Raw genomic sequence first — 19,305 nt, 5'->3', positions numbered from 1 at the left:
GGTGTTTCTTGGGGCAAGGGAAGCTCTGAGGAGGGAGTCGTACTAATGGAAGGCACAGTGCCTGAAGTGTCTGTGTGTCGGACATCTTTGGGCCTTTTATATATACGGAGAGCCTAATGCGTCCATGGATTAGGGACAATTAGATGTCTTTATTGGCTTGGGTTGTTTAGCTGCCTTGGCTCCTCCCTTAATGTGCTTAATTGGGGGCCAGATGTGGCCAAATATTTATGGCCTTTTACCCTAAAATCCACAATGTTTATCTTCAAAAGCCCAGCTCACCTCCCCCACACGCTCCCCACAGGCTCTCCCATACACATGTGGTGAAACTCAAGGATTCCAGGATGGGGGGAAGCAATGACTCATTAGAATGGAGGGAGGAGAAAGGCGGGGCTAGGGCTCCAGTACCGGCCCAATTTAAGATGTTTGTGCTGCTGTCCATGGTGCTGATCAAACCGGCCTTGGGACCCTGGGAGACTATGAGATTAACAGAAGATGATTTGAAAAGGGGTGTGCCTGGTGGTTTCCCACACACCGTTAGCGCATTTCTCCACCGCCAAAGCTCCAACACCCCCACACCTGCCCCAAACCCCCACCCACACCTATCAACATACTCTTTATGACTCTCCCTCTCTCTCTCTTTGTCTCACACACACACACACACACACACACGCCATGTATTCACATACTGGCCCTCCCACCCACAATCTCACACACACATACTCACCTTCTCGTGTGCATTCTCATCTACCTTGATTTGCACACAGACCAGTCCCTAGGCGAACTTATTAGACAGTCCTGGACAGCCTATGCTGAGAAGAGGCATTCCCTTCCTAAGACTCTTCCATGGGGCCTAAGGGGGCACATAGTGGTTTCACTGGCTTCAGGAATGCCTAGCTTGGGTGCCTAGGTGGCTCAGTTGGTTGAGCTACTGCCTTCAGCTCATGATCCTAGAGTCCCGGGATTGAGTCCTGCTTTGGGCTCCCTGCTTAGTGGAGAGTCTGCTTTTCCCTCTGACCCTCTTCACTCTCAAGCTCTCTCTCATTCTCTCTCTCAAATAAATAAGTAAAATTTAAAAAAAAAAAAGAGGAATGCCCAGTTATTTCCAACAAGGCCCCAAGAAAAGATAGCATGTCTGGATTTCTCCTCAAACATCCACTTTCTTCCTGGGTCCAAGAAGCTTGGAGTAGACACTACTGTTATAAGTCTGGATAGCATTTAGCTCAGAATACAATCTAGACAGAGAACAGAGATAGATACAGAATACATTTAGCTCAGAATAAAGCTAGATAGAGCCATGAGGAGGGTATCCAGCCCACTGCCACCACCTCCCCCTACCTCAGATTTGTGCCATTTTCTGTGCTATACCAATCCTATAACCCCCTTCCCTTTACAGCAACCTGTCAGTAACCTTGGCAGATGTCAAAAGATATCACAGACCCATATTGGTGTGTGCCTCCCGTAGTGTGTATAGTGTGGGCCTTGAACTCAAAAGGTTGGATGGGAGTCTGCCATGAATAGTTCTGTGTGATATGAGGGCAAGGCACTTCATTCCTTTGGGAAGTATGTTAAGTCTTTCCTTTGGGAAAATTACGGAGATGTCCACATGCTCAGTAAACTCCAGAGCAGAGTGCAGATGTTCTTTGTTCAAATAATTAAGAAGCTGTGGTGCTTTTTAAAAAAAAATTTCTTTTTCAGAGTTCACATTGATTCTTTCTTTTTATTTGACAGACAGAGACCACAAGTAGACAGAGAGGCAGGCAGAGAGAGATGGGGAAGCAGGCTCCCCACTGAGCAGAGAGCCCGATGGGAGGCTCAGTCCCAGGACCCCGGGATCATGACCTTGGCCAAAGGCAGAAGCTTTTTAACCCACTGAGCCACCCAGGTGCCCCTTACATTTAATTTTTTAAATTTTTTAATTTTTAATATTTTTAAATATTTTTTTAAAATTTTAAAGACTTTATTTACTTCTTTGAAAGAAAGAGAGAGCACATGAGAGACAGAGTGCTTTCACAAGCAAGGGGTAGGGGTAGAGGGAGAAGCAGACTCCTGACTGAGCAGGAACCCCCACGTGGGATTTGATCTCAGGATCCTGGGATCATGACCTGAGCTGACAGCCCAACTGACTGAGCCACGAAGGCACACAGAAAAAAACAGAATTTTAATGAAATAGATTAAAATAAAATCAAGTAGAGTAGAATAGAAAATAGAATAGCATGCATTATATGTAGTAAAAATAAGATATCATTTCCTTTTTGTTTCAATTGTATGTGGTATGTGTGTATGTGAGTACTTTGTCACTACACAAAATTATTTCTTAATATGATTGAGAATAAAAAAGTTTAAATACACAGCATATCAGTTAAGAACACAGACCCAGATTCCAAAGTGCCTAGTTTCAAAGTCCAGCCCTGCCACTTTCTAGCTATGTAATCTCAGATAATTATTTAACCTCTCTGTACCTCATGTCATGATTTATAAAATGAGGATAATAGTATCCACCTCATAAAGTTGTTGTAAGGATTAAAAGACTTAATCCGCGTAAAGCACTTAGAACAGAGCCTGACACACTCTAATTATGTAATCATATTAGTAGTTGTTATTGCTGCTAATGCTGCTGCTGTAGATATACCAGTAGGTTTGATGGAATATACCTACCCACATTCCTAAACCACCTATGTAAAACTCCCATTAATGGTGTCTATCTAAAAAGACTAGTAAAAGGATTAGATTAAATACATGGATAACGCTTAACACAGCACCCGGCATGTAGCAAGTGTTCAGGAAATGCTATGTACTTTTATTCTACCATGGGGTCAGTCTAAGGAACAGAAAGGACCTGAGACCTTTGGCCATGGTCATTTCTTGTATCCTGGAAAAGAACCCAAAACCAAATGTCCCTCCTTCAATCCCCACTCTAGCCCAACAGTCCCCAGGGAAGGCCCAATGATAATCTCTCCTCTTAGGCAAAGGGAAAATGTCACCAGTCCTTGGACAACTGCACTACTGGATAAAAAGAGAAACTTGGGCAGTCCAAAAAGTCTGTTATCTATTAATAATTTGTAAATATTTATTTCTTCTTTGGCCTTAACAGACCACCAGAAATCCTCAAACATTAATCAATAACATACTCATTTTTCTTGCTTTTTTGCCTGATCCTAAAACCTCTTGATTTGTCAGTAGCCCAGGGATATCACAAAGTTGAAGGTGTGGGATATGCCATCCATCCAGGTACAATGGAACTCCAAAGAGAATAAGAGAAGTCAGATTTTCACTACAGCTGGACAGGTGGAAGTTGAAATTGAGGAGAATTTCCCAGAAGGAGAGCAGGTAGTCATTGTTTCCTAAAGGAACTTGCATTATGCCTCCCATTTAGGGAAGCTTTATGTAACAGAGAAAAATTATTTATTCTGGAGCAGCCACCATGTTTTTGGAAACAGGGTAAACAAAAAACCTTCAACAATGAACCCTCACAGCCTGGAGGAGGTGCAGAGTTTGAACCTAATTAGTGGGATGGACTTCACCCACTGACTCAGACTGACTTAGACTGACTCAGAACAAAAAAAACAAAAAACAAAAAACAAAAAACCTTGCTGATCTGGGGTTACAACCTCCTTTTTTAGCCTAAGTGGATCTTGGTTCAAGGGACACCTGAAAAGAAGGGGCAAATCTGGTGGTTTTAACATTAGGAAGCTCTTGTTCACACCTCCCTTCAGTCCATCCTTCTCCTGTGAAGAATGTTATAAGGCAGATTCCCCCAAATGGGTGGTGGGTTAGATGAGATAACATGTTGTTGGGGAATTCAGTGATTATGTGATGGCTATATCACTGCCATAAGCTGAAGCCTGTCTTAATTTTGGAAAAAGGGAGGAAGGCGCTAAAAGGAGGAAGGAGACACAGATTCTGGAACTCCCAATCTGACAGGGAAGACAGACCCACATTCATGAGAAAGTCCAGAGGTCTGAAGAGGGCTGCTTTTCAGCTATATCATCAGTTGCTCAGGAATGCAGTGCCTTCTGATAGTGCCCATTCTGGGGTGATGTAGCATGCAACTAATCTGATGGGAAAGGTAAGAAAGGCTCCCTGGAAAGGGTGAGAACAGACATCTGTAACGAAGTAGGTGGGGCAGTATTGGTGAAAAGGTGTGCATGGAGGTATTTCAGAGAGTGGACAGTAGGGAAACCTGAGCACCCTTGCAGGAGAGGCTGGGACTGTGAGACGTTGTGATAGTGGAGAACCAGTTGAGGCAGAGACCTCAGAGGCAGGGAGTACTGTCTCTGGGATTCTGCTTCAAAGCTACAGGGTGCGAGGAAGCCTGTGGACTCTATATTTGAGGGTACCAAAACATCTGCACACTAGGCTTGCAAGTATCCAAAGGACTGTGCCCTTTCTAACCTTGCAGCTCATGCTTTCTATTCACAGAAAGCAGATGCAGAGCAGGTTTCAGTGAGGGGAGTTGATGGGAGAAGGAGAGGCTATTCATATAACACTCAGGCTGTTGAGGGAGTTGACCCTAGGCCAGCTAACAGGCAGGACAACTAGATTCATGAGTTGAGAGATCCAAGTCAGAGAGCCCGGCCTCCTCAGCCAAAACAGCCTGGGACAGTGGCCAATTAAGCATAAGAATTCACCAGAGGAAGGAGGGGCCAAAGGCCTTTGTGGGTAGCCTGGGGGAAGAGGGGAAGTGGATGAAGACTGACTCAGAAGCTCTGCCTTTGGCAAAGTCCATCCCACTAATCAGGTTCAAACTCTGCACCTCCTCCAGGCTATGAGGGTTCATTGCCAAAAAGCTGAAGCCAAGATTGCCCACCTCTTCAGATATGTCCATACTTTTCCCTCAGTGCTGCTCTCCCTCCCCCATCAACCTCCTTTTTCCTGTTCTTCCACCCCTGGAGTGTCCCCCCACCATTCTCCCATGGGTCTTCTAGTTTTTCCTCCGTTCTCCTCCATGTCCCTCCCCTTCCCGCCATCTCCCCCTTCCATTCTCTTTGTCCCTCCCCCAGATGGTCTTTGTCCTTCCAAATAGCTCTAGAGAGTACTAATCTAAGACCAAGCATCTTCTCCCTTCTTTTCCCTAGAAATCTACCTCCCATCCACTTCTCTTTTTCCTTCCTCAATCCTGCCCTCAGTTTCTACTTTTCCCATGGCCTTCAGGATTCTTGGTCTTGTTGGCTGGCTTTCCCTACCACTTCTGTCATTATTCAGGTCAAGGACTTCACTTTGGTCAAGGACACATCTACTCACTTCATCCCTCCTTCAGGCCTCAGCCAGGAATGTCTCTCTACCCAACCCCCACTCCCAGGAATGGCTGCCCTCTGGTCTGCTTCATCCGATCATCACCCCAACCTACCAGAAAGCTTTGCACAATTAACCACCAAGCTTTGATGGCTCCATTACTCAGCATTTAATATACAGCTGGTATTCATTTCATTCATTCAACAAATATTTATTGAGCACCTACTATGTGCCAAGCCCTTGGAATATATCCATGAACTAAACATTTGTGTTCATTGGTATGTTGTGAGGTTTGTATTTTTTGTTCACAATCTAGGTGTGTGTGTCCAGCTTTTCTCTTATAACTGGATGCTTACCACAAACAAGTGTGAGCTCCCCTCCATACTCTGGTCCTGAACCCTGAAAGCACTGTAAAGGGCCATGAAGAGGATCGGGGGGAGGGGGGGCTGTTAGTAAGAGTGAGTGTTAACATGCTATATACAAACACTATCTACTGTGTGATACTTCTAATGATGGTAGACGGTGGATAGATAGGAGTGCAATGAGATAAACTCATCCCTTCCACTGGGATCAAACACACCAGCAGACTCTGAGCACCAGCTTTGCCACTAGCTACACAACCTACAAAACTTTTAACCTTCTAGGCCTCAGTGTCCTCGCCTGACACCTGCCTCAGAGGCTAATTATAAAAATTAAAATTAATGCATGTTGGGCAATTAACATAGTATCTAGTATGAAGAAAGATTATGTTTTTTAAATTTAGAAGAATTCTCATAAAATGGTTTTCTATACTAAGCATATACTACTTGCATAATTTTTTTTTTTAAATAACCACACACCCTAGAAAAACTCTTGTGTAAATATACCTTAAGACCTGGAAAAGAATGTTCATGACAACTCTGTTTATAATACAAACTCTAGAAACAACCCTGAGGCCATCAGTGTGGAGAGATAAATTGTGGCATTGTACAATGAGTACAATTCACTGTGAAAATGAACATTAATGCAGCTACAGGAAGCCACACTGAACAAACTTAACTAGACACAAAAGAATACACACAATATAATCCCATTTATATGAACTCCAAAAACTGGAACATGAGGGGCACCTGGGTGGCTCACACGGCTCAGTGTCTGCCTTCAACTCAGATCATGATTCTGCAATGGACCCCTCACTGGGCTCCCTGCTCAACAGGGAGCCTGCTTCTCTCTCTCCTTCTGCTACTCCCCCTGCTTATGCTCTCTTTCTCCTTCTCTCTGTCCAATAAATAAATAAAATCTTTTTTTTAAAAAACTGGAAAACTGGGGCGCATGGGTAGCTCAGTGGGTTAGGCCTCTGCCTTCAGCTCAAGTCATGGTCTCAAGGTCCTGGGATTGAGCCCCGCATCGGGCTCTCTACTCAGCAGGGAGCCTGCTTCCCTTCCTCTCTCTCTGCCTGCCTCTCTGCCTACTTGTGATCTGTCAAATAAATAAATAAAATATTTTTTTAAAAAACTGGAAAGCTAAATAATTTATGTTTTAGAGAGGCATACATTGGTTCTAAAACTGCAGAGGAAAGCAAGGGAATGAATCAACAAAAATCCCAGAGAGGAGTTGTCCCGAGGCCAGAAAGAAAGGAAGAACAGTCAGAATGAGGCTCCTAGGAAGCTCTTAAGTTACACATTTGTGTTCTTTCTTCCTATAGGTGGTAGGTTCATCCCCTATACATTCTTTCGTGTGGGTGACCTATAGCACAATTTTACCTCCTATAAAGCTCTTATAGCCAGAGCAAAGACTAAAGTGAGGATTTGGCCAACCTTCCTCCCTTCTCTCTTCCCCCTCCCCCTCCACAAGTCTTTTTACTCCAATTAAACATACAGATTGACTGTCCTTTTAGGTCTCCAAAATATATCAGCCTGCAGTTTAGTAAAATTTTGTCCCCTTTGAATTTTTTTGTATCTTGTTTCTTTAAAATTGTTGAGGAAGGGCCAGCCATTAGTAATTAGCTCATGTTTATGCATGTCATTTTTTTATAAGGAGCTACACTGGGGCAGAAGGGAATACATGTGTGAGATGCACCTTGACTCATGGCGCTTCTCCTCAGGTCACCAGCTGACTTGCAGGGAGCACTGGGGCTCAATTGTGGGCAGTGCCCAGAACTGTGATGAGGGTATAAAGGGTCTCAGAAGTGTTGGCCCAGCTCACCAAACACATAAAGTGACACCAGGTGACACACCCTCCTCTGGATGTCCGGATGGCTGACACAGTCCCTGAGCCCATGTTTGTCCTGTCACAAAGCCTCACCCCTGAATGTTTCACACAGGCACCCCTCCCCCAAGCCCTGGTCTGCTCTCCCACCTTCCCTTTTCCCATACACCCCGCCCCTTCCTCGTTCCCTAAGCCACCCAGCCTGCCTTTACCCCTAAGACACAGCAGCTTCAGGGGGCTTCCAGCCCCATCGTTTCACGCTTCTCTTTTCTTCTCTTTGACTTAATGCAGATCTCTGTACTTCGTGAGCTCATTTTTTAAGACCTGTTCTATTGGAGTAGGGTACTCCATAGGTAAGGAGAACACAGTGCTCTCTGTCCAGACACCAACAGTACACCAGATGTGTACAAATAACTACACCTGCTCTTTTCTGGGGACGCCCAGGTGACTCAGTCGATTAAGCATTTGCTTTCAGCTCAAGTCTTGGTCTCAGGCTCATTGCAGAGTCAGACTGTTTCTCCCTCTCCTTCCCTCTCTCTCTCTCTCAAATAAATAAATAAATAAATCTTTCTAAAAAAGTTTTAGGGACGCCTGGGTGGCTCAGTGGGTTAAGCAGCTGCCTTCGTCTCAGGTCATGATCCCAGGGTCCTGGGATCTAGTCCTGCATTGGGCTCTTTGCTCGGCGGGGAGCCTGCCTCTCTCTCCGCCTCTGCCTGCCTCTCTGCCTGCTTATGTACTTTCTCTCTCTCTCTTTCTGACAAATAAATAAATAAATAAAATCTAAAAAAAAAGTTTTTAAGCTTCCTTTTTCTGTCCTTTCCTTCAGTTCTCAGCCACGCAGCCTACAGTCCTCCAGCACCAGCCTCACATTGTCCCTGTGCTACATTCCCACCCCCCCGAACCCCTCCCGATTCTAACCATCCCAACCCTCTGTGACTCTGTCCAGTTCCTTAGATTGATTCTCCCCAATCATAAATCCACAGATATCCCTCCTAAACAACTTTCTCTACCCTCTTGAAATTTTCCAGAGATTAGGAAATCCAGGTATTGTCATAGCTTATAGGTGAGAAGGCATGGCATCTCCTGGGTTCCAGAAAATTCAAAGGTAACTAGCTAGGAGACACTGGGCAAGTTACTTAAGCTCGCTGAGCCTCAGTTTCCTTTCTTGTAAAATGGGGGTGATGATACGTACTTCCTAGGGTTGATGGAAGAATTGGAGATGGTTTATGGAGTGTATGATATCATATAGAAAGTGACCAAAAAAAAAAGGAGAAAGAAAAGAAAATATCCTCTTATCTGAATAGGACCTATGTTTTCCTAGGGTGTTCTAATTATAAATGGGAAATGTGTGCAAGTGATCCGATTTAGCATCACGGATGATGGAACAAGCTGATAATTTGTTCTTCATGGGGTGGTATAATAAGAGTATAGCCTTAGTTCTGAAGTAGTCTGCCCAAAAATGTTTAAGCCGAACCCAATCAAGCCTCCAGACCAGCAATATCCAGCAGTGCTGTTGTAATGGGGGAAATGTTCTTTATCGGCTCTGTCAAAAAGTTAATCGGTGACTGTGTGGCCATGTGGCTCATGCAATGAGGGAACTCCATTCTGGGCTTATTTAATTTTAACCACATACACCTACAGGCTACCTAATCAACAGCCCAACTCTAGTGTTAACTTCCAGTTTAAAACACGGGGGACAGAGCCACAAGTTAAGTCACATAAAACCGATTAAAAAAAAAAAAAAAAAAAAAAAAAAAAACCTCTTGAGACTACTAGGAAAATTAAAAATGGAATGGCTAGTCAATGATTCTTTGGAAATATTAATTTTCTTGAATGTGCAATGGGTATGGTCCCGATTTCTATACATGTCATACTTCCTGTAACTGTCAAAGGCAGGCAAGGATGGCACTGTGTTAACCACAGCTGAATCCAGATAACTAAGGGGGAACATTTCAGGGTGTTTGTTATGCTCTGCTTTCAACTTTTCTATATGTTCGGAAACTCTCATAGTGAATGTTGAAGAAGAATGTTGAAGCAGATATTTAATAATCTGCCGGCTGCTAGCTGCTGGCTTGGTAGGAGAAAGGGGTTGTATTTTAGTAGCCTACCGGACAGATGGAGATGGGGGAAATGCAGATATGTGTTCCAAACGCACTTCGGCCACTACTACTGAGATAGAAACTTCTAGATGTTATTTGTTAACACCTCAGTGTTTCCTGGGTCCCCTCCCACCTACCCCTGACAATCACACAGGTCCCCTGCTTCTCCCAGAGTCTGGTCTTCCTTCTCCTCTCCTCCCCTGGACCCCTTCCCGCCTCCCCTGCCCTGCCCTTCTCTCCCCCGTCTCTGGGAGTACATGCCTGCTGACAGGACACTTTGAAGATGAAACATTGCTGAGTCCCCCTGCAGCCCAGAGGCTGGCATCCCATACACAGAGGAGGGTGCGGGCCACTCCACCATTATTAAAGCACATTCTAAAGAGGTGCTGGACTCAACTAACCGCCCAAGCCTATAAAGCACAAATTGACCCAACTGCACAGCCAAGCCCTTCAGATCTGAGCATAAATAGGACCTGGGCACCTTGCAGAGCACATTGGAGTTTCCACAAGACTCCAGATCTCATCCCTGTACTCCGAAGCCCCAACGTCCAGAAGCACCATGACCTGCGGATCAGGATTCTGTGGCCGCGCCTTCAGCTGCATCTCAGCCTGCGGGCCCCGGCCAGGCCGCTGCTGCATCACGGCTGCCCCCTACCGCGGAGTCTCCTGCTACCGCGGCCTCACTGGGGGCTTTGGCAGCCACAGCGTCTGTGGGGGCTTCCGTGCTGGTTCCTGTGGCCGCAGCTTCGGCTACCGCTCCGGAGGCGTGTGTGGACCCAGCCCACCCTGCATCACCAGCGTGTCTGTCAACGAGAGCCTCCTCACGCCCCTCAACCTGGAGATCGACCCCAATGCTCAGTGTGTGAAGCATGAGGAGAAGGAGCAGATCAAGTGCCTCAACAGCAGGTTTGCTGCCTTCATTGACAAGGTGGGTGCCCTTGATCACACCCTTCCTGAACCTCTGGGTCCTGGGCTAGGCACTCAGGAGAGTCAGGGACAGGAGACATATGGTTCAGAGGAGCTCCCAGTCTGATGGAGGAGAGGGATGCACACCCAGGGTCCACATGGACCAGACAACAGTACGTAGAGCGGAGGTTCCTGATTTGACAGTGTTGCTAGTACAGGCGACCTCCACTCAGGCAGACAGATCCCCACAGAGAGACAGAGACAGGCTTGGAACTGGCAGGCCAGAGCAAGAGGGCAGTCTGCACACACAGACACAAGAATGAACAGAAGAACTAGGAAGAGGACCACAGGGGCATCCTCTAGGTGGGGGTCCTGAGCTACATCCTTCCTGTACTACACACATGCTCAGGACCCAGGCTGAGCACAGGCTCAGAGGCAAAATAGACACCTCTGGCTGGGTCCAGACCACATGCCACCCAGACTCACCAGGTCTGGATCTGTCCGTTTCCATGAGAGCAGGGACTGACCCTCCCCAACCCTGGCTCTTATCCCTACATTGGACACTGCAGACACGCATGACAATCAGGAAGGCTGGAAGTCACCTTGTCTCCCACTGCCCTTCTCTGCCAAATCTCTGCTGAGCTGCAGGCTTGGGACTCTACCCTAAAGTAGTCGGGCCCACCCCCAAACTGGCCTTGGGACACCAGGAGCCACCTGACACCCTCCTTCTACCCTGAACACAGGTGCGCTTCCTGGAGCAGCAGAACAAGCTGCTGGAGACCAAGTGGCAGTTCTACCAGAACCGCAAGTGCTGCGAGAGCAACCTGGAGCCCCTGTTCGAGGGCTACATCGAGACGCTGAGGCGGGAGGCCGAGTGCGTGGAGGCCGACAGCGGGAGGCTGGCTTCGGAGCTCAACCACGTGCAAGAGGTGCTGGAGGGCTACAAGAAGAAGTGAGTGCGGCCCCCAGGGTAGTCTCAAGAAACAAAAGGGGATTAAGCCCAAGCAGGATAGATTCGGGTTAGACCACAAGAGGAACTTCCCAACAGGAGAAGACATGGACAGGAAGCCTGTGGGGACGAATGCTCTGGGCGTTTACACCCTGGTGAGAGCGGGAGCTGCTCCAGCTACCTCGTCCTTGTGTATCTGCTTCATTAATTCATCGAATGTTTATTGACATCTACTCTAAGTCTCAGGTGCTGTGCTAGGACCTGAGGTGGGATGGGGGAGGGACGAGGGGCACCAGAACTCCTATGGGGTTCCTGCCCCCACCCCAGGGAGTTACAGTCCAGAAACAGAAGATCTACAAAAATGTGCACGGTGTCACCACCCCTCCACCACCCACATCAGGAAAGAGAGTCCCTGAAACCGGAAGTCCCCTGGGTGACAGGTTGCATGGAGCTCCCACAAGAAAGGGATGGACAGGTTCCCTTCTGGTCCAGCAATTTTTGATTCTGTGACTTCCTCCCAAAGATCCAGTTCCTGGACTGTGTTTGTCTGGGCCTCCATTCTCTTTTTGTCTCTTCAAATCCCAGCGTATTAAAAGTCTAGCCACTGAACCCTGTGCCCTTTATCTCCAGATACGAAGAAGAGGTGGCACTAAGGGCCACCGCTGAGAATGAATTTGTGGCCCTGAAGAAGGTGAGTGACCCCGGAATACTTGTCCCCCAACTCGGAAAGCAGGGCAGAGGCAGGAGGGAATGATCTTCAATTCAGAGAGGCTGAGCGACTTCCCAGAAGCACATAGAGCAACCCCAGCCTTATTTCCTCCCCCCACCCCCAAAGGCCCCAGTCCTCCCAGGGAGGCCCCCAACAGCACAGTACACTGCCTGCTTCAAGCAGGGCACTCTCCTCGTCCATCCCATCCGAGATAACTCCTATCTGGCCTATGGCTTCCCACCCATTCTGCCCCAGGCCTGCCAGAGAGCGCACGTTCCTAACTATGGTGAGTGAAAGAGCCCATGAATGCTAGTGGACAGTCACATCCTCAGCCCCCACCCCCAACAGCGGGGAGACGCTGGCCTGAGCACTGCTGTTGTTCCTCACCCCTTATACTTGATCTGCCACAAGTGCCATCATGTGGACCCCCCAGGTCCTTCCCACCACCTCCAGAGGAGGAAGGCAGGGATTACTATGAGGAAACTGAGGCACTGAGGTCAAGGCTCTTGTCCAGAGTTGCCCTGGTTTGGAAGGGGCAGAATTGATCCCTGAGACCTCTTCTAACCACAGACCTAGTTTTCTTTCCCTGGGGTGTCAGGGCAGAGAGGGCTGGGGTACCATTAGAACAGACCCATTTTATACAAGACCCTAAGTTTCAGTGATAGGGCAAGGTGTGGGTTCTGGAGGGATCAACGCGTAGGTACCAGAGGAAGTGCCTGGAAACCTCACAGTCCCCCTCCCTTACCCCTGCACCTGACCCCTGTGTAAAGAATTCCATCAGTTCCAGGATATCAGGCATAAGCATGAGCAGTTAAGGAGGGTTACCAGGGAGTTTTCCCAGCCCAGTGGGTGCTCTCTGGGTGGCAAGAGCTCTGTGTGGCCTTCCCAAAGATACATCAATGGTCCCCTCTCCCCTTTAGGATGTGGACTGCGCCTATCTCCGCAAGTCAGACCTGGAGGCCAACGCGGAGGCCCTGACAGAGGAGATTGACTTCCTGCGGCGTTTGTATGAAGAGGTGAGAAACCTGGCAGCCAGCCTGGAAGAGGGGGCCTTGGCCTAGGACTGGAGTTGGCCAGGGATTTGTGCTGGGGCTGCAGTCCATGAGGCTATAGTGGGAGCAGGGGTTAGAGACCAAAGAAGGGGTGAGAAGATTGAGTCCACACTGGTGAGTGAGGCTGGGATGTAAATAAGATCCTTCCATCATCCCACCCCCCACGGTCTGCAGGAGATCCGCGTTCTCCACGCCCACATCTCAGACACCTCGGTCATCGTCAAGATGGACAACAGCCGGGACCTGAACATGGACTGCATTGTGGCCGAGATCAAGGCTCAGTACGACGACATCGCCAGCCGCAGCCGGGCTGAGGCCGAGTCCTGGTACCGCAGCAAGGTGAGGAGGCACCTGCCTCCTAGACATGGCAGTAGGAGGGAAGCCAGGTGTATAATAATAAGGCCTCTTTTGTCCATGGATTCCGATCCCTTGGATGGTAACAGAAGAGCAGACAGCTCTCAGGTTATACAGTCTGGGCAGGGCTGCCATGTATGGTCACACAGGCTGAGCACTGTACAACCTGCTAATAGTCTGTGGTGTTTGAGTGGGTGGGAGACTGCATCCTGAGCCTCAGGAGCATCTCTGTCCCCCCCACCCCAGTGTGAGGAGATGAAGGCCACGGTGATCCGGCATGGGGAGACCCTGCGCCGCACCAAGGAGGAGATCAACGAGCTCAACCGCATGATCCAGAGGCTGACGGCTGAGGTTGAGAATGCCAAGTGCCAGGTAAGTGTCACTTGGGGCATCCCAGGTCACAGAGGCATGTGTGTCCCCAGTGGATCTCACCATTCATGCTCCAGGCCATCAGTATGATCAGCGTCCCTGGTTGTGGTCCCTGGGGGAGACTCAGCTGATGATAGGGAGAGGTCTGCTCTTGGAGTGTTCCCAGCTGGGGGAGGGGAGAGACTGGATACATCCAGAAAATGGACAGAGAAACCTGGGCCATAACCCACCTTGTTCTCCTCTGGGTCCCCAGAACACCAAGCTGGAGGCCGCAGTGACCCAGGCTGAGCAACAAGGCGAGACGGCTCTGAGCGATGCCCGCTGCAAGCTGGCAGAGCTGGAGGCCGCCCTGCAGAAGGCCAAGCAGGACATGGCCTGCCTGGTCAAGGAGTACCAGGAGGTGATGAACTCCAAGCTGGGCCTGGACATCGAGATCGCCACCTACAGGCGGCTGCTGGAAGGCGAAGAACAGAGGTGGGGCCCAGCCCAAACAGGCTCTGAGCTGCTCATTCCTGCTCTTTGAATAAACAGCACCCTTTCTCCTGGGCTGGGAAGGACCAGGGATCTAGGACAGCCTCTCATCCATCATTTTGGCGGAGGTCGTGGCTTGGGATGGCTACTCTCAGACTCTCTCCTCCTACCCTGACCACTAGGGATGGACCCCACCCCAAGGATTTGGGGAGCTCTATTTGCAACTTTGGTAGAATCACTCACGTTGCCTTTTTCTTCTTCCCCCTCAGACTATGTGAAGGCGTTGGCGCAGTGAATGTCTGTGAGTAACACAGCCCCCGTGTGCATGGATTTATTTCATTCCTAGAAGGGATGGCAGAGTTTGGAGTGAGGGCTTCCACTGAAAGCTAAATATGATAGGGTGGGTGGGCTGGCATCCCAGCAGGAGGGTCTGGGAGTCAGAGAGCAGCTTTGAAACTAGATGCACCTACTGTTGTAAGTCAAAATTCTCCTGATTTTGAATATGCAGTGCTCAGGGCATGGAGAGGAACGTCATCTGGGAAGCTGATGACCCACCCCCAGAATTTTAACTGAGCCTTTTGGGTTCACAGGTGTCAGCAGCTCCCGCGGCGGGGTCGTCTGTGGGGACCTCTGCGTGTCCGGCTCCCGGCCTGTGACCGGCAGTGCGTGCAGCGCCCCCTGTAGCGGGAACCTGGCGGTGAGCACAGGCATGTGCGCGCCCTGCGCCCCCTGTGCCCCCTGTGCCCCCTGTGCCCCCTGTGGCCCCTGCAACTCAGTCACGTCTTGTGGCCTGGGCACTGGTGGCGTGGGCTCCTGTGGCATCAGCTCCTGCGGCGTGGGCTCCTGCGCCAGCAGCTGCCGCAGATGTTAGACACCCCAACTCAAGCCTCTGGCCTGGGGTCTCTCCCACCCAGCCGCCCAGTGGAGCAAGCTCTCGACTACTTCTCTGGCACTTTGAACGGTCTGTCCCACTCCCAGCCTCTCGTATCTGTGCGTGATCCCTTCTTCCTCAGCTGTGCTGCCTGCGCTGGGAAAGGCCGCCCGTCCCCTTGATACCCATGGGAAGGGGGCTCAGGGGCCAGAAGGCCGGGACAAGGGCCCCACAATACACTGCCCTGGGTAATGACCGCACCCCATCCCCCCAATATTCCCCTTCCATCTCTGCCGTGTTCATCTCTGTCTTGATCTGTGTTTCCAATAAATCAATGTAGCCAACTCTGAGCCTTGTCTGCATCTCTGTTATCCACAAGGGTCCAGGTATGGAAGGGTCCCCAAAGTCCCGTGGAGCAGAAAAGGGTCTAGTCTGAGGTCTCCATCACAATCCTCTGTCCCTGGACTCACAGTGGTCTCAAATTGACCCAAGGGTTGTGCTAGGGTTCTACATGATGTCATTTTACACACACGACTGTAATGATCTTATCCGCAATGATGCACCTTGCAGAAGAAGCATCCAGAGATGCTCAGGAATTGGGGCAGCACCCTACAAGTTTCAGCGTCTGGCTGGGGCTTGAACCCTGTGTGCACCACTCATGGTCATTTCACCAACCCACACTTGCCTCCCAGAAAACTTCCTGTGCATTTCTGTAAACTGATGGATAATGAAAATTCGAGTCACCAACCACTCAAAGCTTAAGGAAATAGCACTCATTGCTTTGCTGGGGAAGACTCATGCCTGAGCCATTTATGAGGATTCCTTGAAGGGTGAATACATGAACATAGTTTAAACTTTCAAAAGCCTTTGATGTGGCTACTTCTTTTTTTCTTTTAATGGAGTCCTTTTGGGCTTTGGAGACTTGTCATAGCTGATAAATTACCTCTGAGATAGGAAACCGCACATAGCGAGAAGATGAGCTGGCACAGAGGGAGCACATGGACCCTGGAGCCAGATGACTTGGGTCTAAAACTGGGCTCTCTTCCTGCCTGGCTCAGTGACCTTGGGCAATTTATTTATCTGCTCTGTGCCTCAATTTCCACGTCTCTAAAGTGAGAATGAAAAAAGAGCACCTCATAGGGCAGATGGGAGGACTAGGAATTTCATACATGTAACAAGTCTAGGCAATTCCTGCCACAAAACAATCACGATATGGGCTTGCCTTTAGCAGCATATATTTGCAGAATATAAAGTGGAGATCCCTCCAGGGAGCAGTGGCCAGCCTCCCATCAACATCCGTAAACTGAATACATGTACACATTGACATCATATTAAATTTATATCTGTGATCAGAGACAGCAAATAGAGAAATCTCCATGTCTTCTGGGGCCATTGAGCTCCTTTATGCAGAGAACTGTTTTCCCTCTTGACACTGATAAAGCTCTGACAAGGAGCAAAGAAAGCAGGAAGACGGCCTTTCGACTTCCCTATGGGCAAAGGCAAGTCTCTGAATACGCATTTGTACAGCAGGGTCAGTTTCTAACCTTCCAGGCCCAGGCCCCCCAAAACGATAGCAGAAATCTAAGTCCCCATCCCCACCCCTCAGAGCAGTAGAAATAAGGAAGAATAATGAGAGACCAGAAGTGAGTGGTCTGAAAAGACAACACTCTTTGAAGGGAGAGGATGGATCCAGGGCCTCCCACCCACCAATACCGCCTCTCCACCCCCCCCCCACCTGATGGAATTCTGAGCAGGGCAGAACCCTGGGAGAGTTCCAGAGTGTGCAGTTGCTCTAACCAGCCCTCTGTGCTGTGATCCCACACGGCTCAGAAGCAGGCTTCCGGGAGTCTCGACCTGAGTTCCAAACCCCAGCTCCGTCTCTCTACCCCTCAGTTTAGAAACCACCCGTGACTCCAGTCCCAATGAACTTCTCATCTCTGCCAGCTGACTCTTCCCTTCATATCCCACAGGTCTTATCAGCTCCGCAGGGCCCTAATGACTGGCCGCACTTACTCTCACTCCGCCTCCCTCCAGATATGACTTTCAGTCCTATACTACTCCAGGAGCACAATCCTCACTCCCTCTAATTCCCACTCCTTCACAGGCTCAGGGAGAGAAGCAAGAGTGAAGGAATCAAGCACCTAATACTCATGATGCCAAATGGTAGGGGGGGAAAATGGTGAAAAAAAAAAAAAGGAACACCTTGCTGTGTGACCTTTAAAAAATCATCTCCTCTCTCTGGGCCTCCATGTGTTCACTGGTTAAATAAAATATTTAGGTAAGATGCCTGCTAAGGTCCCTTACCGGTTTAAAGCTCTGTTAGTCTTCAGAAGAGCTGGGACGGGAATGGGAGCTTCAGGAAAGTGGGGAGACCTCGCAGCCGTGTTGGGTTCACGCTGCTTGTAGCTTTGTTCTGCATAGCTCACTGTCTGTGGACAGCTGTCTGTGAGTACAAAAATGTGATTGCATCCAGATCAATGCACGGCTCACCCGTGTGTGTGACTGTGAACCTTTCCGGTGTGTGATTGTGTGTGTGCCGAAGAGGGGAGTTATATTTTGTGGGTACCTGTGGATAGGACCTCAGTGTGAGCACACAGGGAGACTCATGCTGGTGGCGGGGGGCCGTGGGATCCCAGATGGAAAACTGGACTAAGATGGGAGTGGTGAGGAGGTGCTGTCAGCTGTCATAATGGGGAGGTGCCCTCTGGCCAGGGAGCCCCAGCTCTAACCAGTATGTTCCCCTAGCTCCCCTCCTGCCCTGTAAACACCCGAGCTCCAGCTGGAGCAGCAAGAGACCAGCCAGCTCTAGACTTGTAGAGCCTTCTTTAAAGGCGTCCAAAGCCCAGTCCATGAGATATTAATTATGTTTGTTATTCTTACTATGTTTTCAGCACTATATATTTTTCACACAACCCTGTGACAGGCATATTCGTATTTTATGGGTAAACCATGGTGCAGAGAGGCCAGGTAGAGAGGACAACTAAAAGGGATAAATGAAGCTACACCAGTTAGCTCTGGGGAGGGCAGGACTGGGTTTCAGAAACGGCAGCGTTGGGCCAGGATAACAGCAAGATTGGAAACAGAATCCACATCCTTCCATCCTCCTGCCTGGCCTAGCTGAGACACTACGGTTGGAATGATATCAGGAAGGATTGCATTTCGACTCGAAAGACTCCTAAGGGGTTTCTGTAGGGTGAGACGTGTTAATGGTGGAAGAAGGACCCAATGCATCCAAGGACAGAGGGGACAAAACATAGAGCCTCTCTCAACCTGTTCATATCAACTGCGTGGCAAGCCCTGCATTTGTGTGACCGGGACAGTCACCAGCCTTGAGAGGCTCATGTAGAGATGCCAACTCAGCTAAGTTACATCTGTCATGCTTCTGGACTATTAAGTGTGAGGCAGACATGAGGATCCAACAGAAGGCTGACCCCTAGTGGTCCCCTCCTTCTGCTGAGACGTGACGACTCCGGTGACAACCTGCCTCCCTTCAGAAGTCACCTCTACTAACAATGCTTCTAAATAGGCTGGCAAATGACTCTCTATAAATGTACCAGACAGTTCTCTCCCACCCCAACATGGAATGTGGCCTGTAGCCAGGGGAACCACTCAGAGAATCGGTCCCCAAACCGCAGGCATGGCTGGTGGCCCAGGCAAGACACGCAAGCCTGACCCGGCAGCCTTTGGGATCTGAAGTGATATTAGGCTTGGGATTTGAAGTAGGAACATGGGAGCAAGCCAGTCAGGGATGTAGGCTGTAGAACGCTCACTGTAAGTCCTGACAACAGCTCCTAGGTGAGGTTTCCTTTAGCACTTCCCTTGACGTGATCAGCACAGCAGGAGCTGGAAAAACCTGACCTTGAAAATCACAGAATGTCATTACCTCTTGGCAAAATGCAGGGAACATGGAGCCCAACTGAGAAATCTCGCAGAGGGGCGGCTCTGCTTTCAGGCAGTGACTTCCCTTCGGGAGTGTGGCAAGAACGTTGACACCATTGGTGTCAGTCTGACCAAATGGGACTCCAGTGGGTCCCATCCCCCACCCCTCAGGTGGGAGGCACTCTTGCAGCCAAGTTTCCATCTCATTCCTCTTGCATGAGACTGCT

The 19,305-nt window shown here is 49.2% G+C and overlaps 1 protein-coding gene across 2 annotated transcripts; it reads left to right on the top strand.

Annotated features, from left to right (window-relative positions):
• Positions 1-10,077: 10,077 nt before the first annotated feature.
• LOC122891500 (keratin, type II cuticular Hb1) lies at positions 10,078-15,199 on the top strand. 2 transcript variants are annotated; one of them, XM_044227208.1, is made up of 10 exons: positions 10,078-10,446; positions 11,168-11,376; positions 12,004-12,064; positions 13,003-13,098; positions 13,309-13,473; positions 13,735-13,860; positions 14,111-14,331; positions 14,598-14,629; positions 14,919-15,054; positions 15,160-15,199. In XM_044227208.1, the coding sequence occupies exons 1-10, from the start codon at positions 10,078-10,080 to the stop codon at positions 15,197-15,199; spliced, it is 1,455 nt and encodes a 484-aa protein (XP_044083143.1). The 2 variants fall into 2 exon arrangements, with proteins under 2 accessions (XP_044083143.1, XP_044083142.1); XM_044227207.1 differs by having other exon boundaries at positions 14,919-15,199.
• Positions 15,200-19,305: the final 4,106 nt, after the last annotated feature.

This window comes from Neovison vison, chromosome 12 (genome assembly GCF_020171115.1).
Source record: "Neovison vison isolate M4711 chromosome 12, ASM_NN_V1, whole genome shotgun sequence".
Taxonomy (NCBI): Eukaryota; Metazoa; Chordata; class Mammalia; order Carnivora; family Mustelidae; genus Neogale; species Neogale vison.
This window is presented reverse-complemented; position numbering and strand designations above follow the sequence as displayed.

Coding starts and splice junctions, on each gene's coding strand:
- LOC122891500 (XM_044227207.1), top strand. CDS start 10,078: ATGACCTGCGGATCAGGATTCTGTGGCCGCGCCTTCAGCTGCATCTCA. Junction 11,377..12,003: donor CTGGAGGGCTACAAGAAGAA/GTGAGTGCGGCC, acceptor CTTTATCTCCAG/ATACGAAGAAGAGGTGGCAC. Junction 12,065..13,002: donor AATTTGTGGCCCTGAAGAAG/GTGAGTGACCCC, acceptor TCTCCCCTTTAG/GATGTGGACTGCGCCTATCT.